We start from the raw sequence: 7,253 nt of genomic DNA on the forward strand, positions 1-7,253 counted from the left end.
CGGCGATCCGCCCGCCCATCATGCCGATCATCCACTCCACCAATTCCCCCGGCGGGCATCGGCCCCTGCCTGCGTCTTTCTTGAGAGCAGCTGTGTCACTAGTGCCAGTACGTACTACTGTTGTTCGTAGTTGCTCTGCCGTTCAGACTAGTCCCTATTCTGGCCATCGCACTGAATGAGCGGCAGCTGGCCAGGCAATCCTCTCAGCCAGCCAGCCAGCCAGCAACGGCAGGCAGACCAGGAGAGTAACGCCGACCAAGACAACCCGTGGTCCTGTTTTTATTCTCTTGTTGCTAACACTTGCAGTGATGGCGACATCTACGAAACCTAAATGCATACGTGAATGAATCGCCGCGATGACTGACTGACGGACGAAGAAGAAGAAACTGGAGTTGAAATCCCACGCGTGTCTGGATGCATATATGCGGGAAAAGACAGCACAAACTTCACATTACTGCTCATGTGGTGGTGGTCACTTCGCTTTCGGTATCCATTGTTTTTTTTTTTTTGCACACGTCACGGGGCTCACGGCTAGTGGCAGTAGGCTGCTGCTGTTACGGCCGATCGAGCCGGCCAGGAAGGCGCGGAGGCGCCGGCGTCGCTGACGCTCTTCCTGGCGAGCCCCAGCTGCTGCTGCGAGCGCTTGCAGTAGGCGATGGCGCCCTGGATCAGCCCCTCCGACTCCGACCGGGCGCTGCTGCTCCGCTTCAGCGCCGGCCCGCCGCCAGCCCCGGAGCTCCTCCTCGCCGAGGACGACGACGACAGAGGCTTCGCCGGCGCCGCGGCGGGAGGCGCCGCTGCCGCGTGCCGCCACTTGATCACGCCGGAGAAGGACTTGCGCTGCCGGGCGGCGGCGGCGAGCTCCTCCTCGTCCATCAGCTTCTCCTGCTCGATGCTGCTCCGCAGGGTGGTCGGCGCCGCCCTGCCGCTGTGGTAGCCGTAGCCGTAGCCGTTATTGATCTGGGCAAACGCCGCCTTGCAGCAGTCGCTCTTCGTCTCGCCGGGTGGTGGCGCCGCTCTGGTGCTGGCCCGGACCTCGGCGCCGCGGCATTGCTCGTCGGAGCACGGGGTAGTCCTGGCGAACAAGGACCGGAAGAAGGCCCGCGACGCCAGCAGCTTCGCGTGCACCGTCCGCGCCGCCTTCCTGCGGCGGGAGCACTCGGTGCGCAGCCTCGCCGCCACGGGCTGCGTGTCGTCGCGGAACCCCGCGGAGTGCGAGTGCTGCAGCGGCGCCACCGTCGCGGCGCTCCTCCTGCCGGCGCCACCACATCCGCCGCCGCCGCCGACGTCAACTTCCTGCGCCTTGCCGCCAGGCCTCGGTGGCGCCGGCGGCTGCAGCCTACTACCGCGGCAGAGGAGCTCGTCCGACGCGCCGCTCCGGCGCACCCGGAACTCCAGCTCCCCGCACGAACTGAGATCCAGGTCGATGTACTCCTCCTCCACCAACGAACACACGCTAGCCATCGCGGCGCCGCAGAGCTGGTCCGTGGCTCTGGGGCACATTGCTTGCTGCCTTGCTCCCGACGACGGGCCGGGCGAATTTGGGGAGAAGAAGAAGATGTGGGGAGGCAGCGTCAGGGGTTTGAAAAAATTTATGGGCAAGGGCAAGCAATGGCAGTGGCCACTGGCCAGTAGCAGCGGCACCGGCAGTGTGGCAGGGAGGGATCCAAGAAAACAGAATGGGTGGGGGTGTGTGGTGGTGGGTCTAGGCAGGTGGGCCCTTGTCTTGGAGGCTGGCTCAGTGGCTGGATGATGAATGATTCCAGGGTTTGTCTTGTGCTCACCTCACTCCACAGTACACTGTACAGCTCCAGCTTCTCTGTGGAGAGACTTGTGCTCTGTGTCATGCACTGGTTATTGTACACTGTACAGTATAGTGTACGCCGCCCATATTCTACCACAATTACCAAATACCAAAGCAGGCTATAACCAGGTCTATGTACTTGTGAGATTGTATTAGTCACACAAACAGTACTGTGTCCCCTGCATGGCTCTCCTCAAATTTTGGTTGGAGAATGAAGAGAGAGGGTCAGTGGCTGGACTGGCGGGGGATGGATGACGAGTTCTTGGCTGTTTTTACTTGGCACTGCTGCACATTTTTCTTTCTTCTTTCACAGGTCGTGTCAGAATCAAAGTCAGCAGGAACTACTGGGAACACGAGATTGTTACCGGTTTTTTTTTTACTCCTCGCAAGATGAGGGACGGGGAGGAGCACGAATGAGTTTTACTAAAAAAAACAAAAACAAAAGCGTAGGTTGACAAAGCTAGGGTGAACACCTTTGCGCAGAGAAAAGGGATGCCGGGCTGAGTGAGAGAGCTTCTTTTGTTCCTTTGCGTTCTTTTTTAGCGTCTGTGATCTCTCTGCTGTCAACTAAAGCTGAGGAAAAAGAACAAAGGCAAAAAAAAAATATAAAAATAAAAGGATGACGCTGCAGACGGTTAAAAGAGGAGGTTGACTTTCCCATGCAACGTCACAGTGGCATTGTGCCCAAGACAAAAATGTATGCATATATATACGTGCGGCGTCCGCTTGCACTTGTCATATTTGCAGGTCAATGCCAGTCCCAGTGAACATGACGTGACAAGGAAAACGAACAAAGTTACGTACACGGCTCTGCGCTCTGCTACACTACCGGTGTGTTTGGTTCTACACTAGGCGTGTTTAGTTGGTAGAGTCACTTATGATTAGGGATGAAAACGGTCGGAAACGGTATTTATTCGGTAGTCAGTTTTTTAGTCGTTTTTCTTTTATTGCGAATAAATAGGATATATAATCTACAATACAAATTTGTATTCTTGTTTTTAACATCCAGCTTGTAAATATTCATAAAAGGTAAACCTCAAATTCATCCTATATTTTCTCAAATAATAGATATAAACTTCGGTATGGATTCGGAAACAAATTCGGTAATTTTTTCAACGTTTCGTGTTGTAGGAAGAAAATAATACATAAAACAATTTGTGTAATATTTTATTCATATTTGTACTAATGTGCTTGATAACATAAGAAAAGATCAACATTAAATTTTATGCATATCTATTTTAAAATATTAAATTTGTTCTAACAGTTCGGATTACCGTTTTCATCCCTACTTATGATTCATCTTTATAATTTATGAGATGATGTATTATAAGTTTATCCAATAAATTTTAATATAAAGAACTTATTTCTCACGATTATTAGCTTATAAAAAATAAGGTAAGAATGAATCAGCTCATTCTATTGCAAGAACCAAATAAAAAAAAAGTGAGGACTGCACATTACGAGAGGTTGGGCTAATGGGCTTTCGAGCAGATCGGTCGCTCGCTAACTGGGCCCAATTGGTTTGGCAAGGCCCATGATTGGCTTGGCATCCTTCGGTTCGGCCGACGTACATTAGTCTGTCGATTGGCCCAGTCTCACACGTGGGACCGTATGCAAGGCGTGGTGTGCTGTCGTGGACGCCCGTCACAGAGTCGACTTGAACCATCTGCATGTGGTAGCAACGGTGGTTAGACCACGAACGATCCACTTGAACCATGCAAACAAAAAAAAATTACGTCTTCCATCCACCAGATAAGCAATCAAAACGCGGAAAGGAAAGCCTGGAGACGAGATGCAGACACCCGGAGACGAACTGACAAATGCCCCTGCCCATGCAAATATGCTCAGTTTGCCTGGCAGTTTCTGATGCATCAACAATTGCTGCTGGGAGTGGGAGTGGTTTCCTGCGCACCCAGGCCTGGACCTGGAGGGAGGAGGCAGGCCGCAGCCAACGGTCCTGTTGATTGGTGGATTGATGGCTTATTACGTGGAAAGCTTATCAGATTGAATTGGTAGTGGGGTCTATCTTTACGAGAGAAATATAATATGTATTGCTTTGTGGGTCTTTTGTGATTGTAAGAAAATGACGTGTATGACCATTTCTAATCTTTATTTCTTAACCATAGTTGGACACAAACAAATTGATTGTTAGGAACCCACATAAATGAACAAGTACAAAAAAACACAAGATATGTATCTTGGTGAGTGAACGTCTCTAACACGGTTCTCTAAGTCATACAACGCATATAAATGAGTTGTATTTTAAGGGGTTCTAGTAAATAAGATACAAGGCTTAGATACATTAGTTTATATGAAAAAGTTTTTTATATAAATCTAGTGTTTGGATAATCGCAACATTGTATCTAGTTTGTACATGTCCTTATGTGCTAACTGCTGAAAGTGTTCATTTTTCATGCTACTCCCTGTCTCCATTCAAAACTATAAGATATTTTGTCATTTTAGATACTTATATTTCACTATACATTTTATATATACGCCATGACTAGGGACTAGGGCCCTATTTATTAGAACCACAACATGTGACATACAATGTGGTATCCCATTTGCATCCGCGGCTTCGAGGCCACGGTATGAGTAATAAACACTATGGGCATGTTTGGTGTGGCACCTACGCCGCCACACCACACCTAACCCGCGGTGTGGCGGCGTAGTCGCCGTACCAAACATGTCCTATATTTCATTTCCCCTTTTTTTTCCTCGCATGCAGGTGTTTGGTCGGATTTTCTTGATCTCGCGGTGGCGCACGTAGAAATCCGATTATAATCGGTTCCAAACAGTATATAATAAAATGATATATTTAGAAAAATGTCAGAACGTCTTAGGATTCCGAAGTCCGAACGAATGAGTACTTTGCGGCAGTCAAAAATCAGTGCCAACTTAGGTTCATAGTAGATTATTAGTGGTCATCGCTGTTAGATTTTTGAACACATGTAATTATGTAATTATACATGTCTCAGTCCCTTTTAGGGCAAGGGCACTGCACACCATGCTGCATGTTTTGCACCGCAACTTGTCAGAGCAAGTTGAATAATTGGGGGTATTGGATCGTCTTTGAAGATAAGATTTGAAGGATATATGCTTGGAAAAACATGTCCAGATCGATCCGGATACTTGTTCGGGTGTTAAATTTTTAGTATTCTTTTTCGATGTAAACAATAGAATATAGATAATGCTATACAAATTAATATTCTTGTTTTTAGCATTAAGGTTATCAAGATTCATGTCCTATATATTTTTAAATAATTGATATAAAATTCGAACACAAATTCAAATTCGGATGTTTCCATCTTTTCGTCGTAGGGAGAAAATAACCCTGTTGGGGGCCTTCGGCTTCCGAAGGTCCTCAAAAACATGATTTGACAATATTTTCCAAGTGAAATATGTGAACAGGTATCTTCAGAATCGGGTTATGAGTATACAAGAGTACGGTCAGGACGAAGCTTGAGTGAGACGGAAAGCGATTATGACGAAGGATAAGATGATCACGAAGCTATGCGCAGAAAAGCTTCGGCATGACAGCAGAAAAGGGGAACCGACTTAAAGATGAAAAGGCAAATTAGACCCCGAAGAATTACTATAGAGTTATTGATAAATGTAAAGGGCATTAATGTAATTCTACACGGGCTGCGTCCATTGCCTATAAATAGATGAACAGTACTCCCGTACTGTTCACGCTGACTTGGCATTCGCTTTTCGCATCACGCCTGTACCTTTACTTCCCATCAATTCGAATGTACATTTATAATTTGTTATTTTGAACATGATAATGCAAATAAAAAATAAATTGATAATAATATTAAAATTATTCTTCGTATTTCGTATGTGAATTCTTCTTTATTATCTATCGAGCTTTCGAAGGTTTTTTCCTTCATAACCTTCGTCCGGAACTCATTATATCCGAAGGGACATAATGTCTTGAAGGACGAAGGACTTTAATATTTAACACTTTTTATGTTGTCTTGTTCTTAATTCGAAGCATTTGAGAACAAGTCCCCAACATTGGCGCCCACCTCCGGTGAACTCACTTCCATTTTTTGAGTTTTGAACACCTTCGGCAAGCATCACCTTCGTCATGCCGCCGAAGAAAGCTTCAGCAACAGGGGCTGCCACTCTGCAGCCGCTGGACCCCAATCAGGATGTCCTTTCTCTTAGGGAGGCCCGAAGCCAGAAGAGGAAGGCCACCAGTCCAACGCCTCCGGAAGACGACTTGGATCAAGAAATCTAAAACTTGGAGATGCTCCATCAACAGGTCCAACGAAAGAAGGAAAAGATGGCTCGTCTAGCTGACCTGCAAAGGCAGATAGACGAGGCCTCTGAAGAAGTTCGTCATCTCGCTCAAGATGACCAGAACCGAAGGCCTCCGCATAGAGAGCTTCATCAGGAGGGCTTCTACAACGAGGAAGACTGGTATGAAGATTTCCATCATGGAAATTTTGCTTTTGATGATACTTCTCCTCTGTCAACAGAACTGCAGGCTACACCTTGGCCCCAGTCTTACAAGCCACCTCAGCTCCCCATGTACGACGGTCATTCAGACCCGAAGCAATTCTTGATGAGTTATGAAGCAACCATATCTTCGTATGGTGGCAATACTGCAGTCATGGCAAAGTCTTTCGTCATGGCTGTCAAGAGTGTTGCGCAAACCTGGTACTCCTCTCTTCGGCCAGGAACAATCACCTCATGGCAAAAGCTGAAGGACATGCTGATAACCAGCTTCCAAGGGTTTCAAACGAAGCCGGACACTGCTCAAGCTTTATTTCAGTGCACCCAGGACCACGAAGAATACCTTAAGACGTATGTCCGAAGGTTCATGCATCTGAGGGCATAGGCACCAACAGTGCCCAATGAAATTGTCATTGAGGCCATGATTAAGGGGCTTCGGCCGGGACCTTCAGCTCAATACTTTGCCAGGAAACCTCCTCAAACTTTGGAGAAGCTGCTCCAGAAGATGGACGAGTATATTAGAGCTGACAATGACTTCCGCCAAAGAAGGGAGGAAGCATACAGGTTCTCTGAAATGACCAGGGGCTTCGGAGGAAGATTCCATCCGAGGCACGTCAGGTCAATTCACAACTCTACTCAGAGTGATGATAGAGGGAGTCAACAGCAAAGGCCACAATACTCCTCGCAAGCTTCAGGGCAGAAACAAAGCTCTTTCCGGTCGCCAGCTCCAAGGGGCAGAGGCGCCAGTGGCTTCGGAGGAAGATTTGGGGATCAGCCAAGGAAAATTTATTGTCTATTCTGTGGTCAGGACAAGGGCCATACCACCAGGATGTGCCATGTTACCATTGAAAGTCGCCTAGAGGGGGGGTGAATAGGGCAAAACTGAAATTTACAAAGTTAATCACAACTACAAGTCGGGTTAGCGTTAGAAATATAATCGAGTCCGCGAGAGAGGGTGAAAAACAAATCGCAAGCAAATAAGAAG

At 47.5% G+C, this 7,253-nt stretch overlaps 1 protein-coding gene across 1 annotated transcript; it reads right to left on the minus strand.

Moving 5' to 3' along the window:
* Positions 1 to 257: 257 nt before the first annotated feature.
* Positions 258 to 1,566, minus strand: LOC100192870 (uncharacterized). The gene has a single exon (NM_001138059.2). It carries the CDS (start codon positions 1,501 to 1,503, stop codon positions 532 to 534), a length of 972 nt encoding a protein of 323 aa, NP_001131531.1. The 5' UTR covers positions 1,504 to 1,566; the 3' UTR covers positions 258 to 531.
* Positions 1,567 to 7,253: the final 5,687 nt, after the last annotated feature.

Source organism: Zea mays, chromosome 1 (assembly GCF_902167145.1).
Source record: "Zea mays cultivar B73 chromosome 1, Zm-B73-REFERENCE-NAM-5.0, whole genome shotgun sequence".
NCBI classification, from domain to species: domain Eukaryota; kingdom Viridiplantae; phylum Streptophyta; class Magnoliopsida; order Poales; family Poaceae; genus Zea; species Zea mays.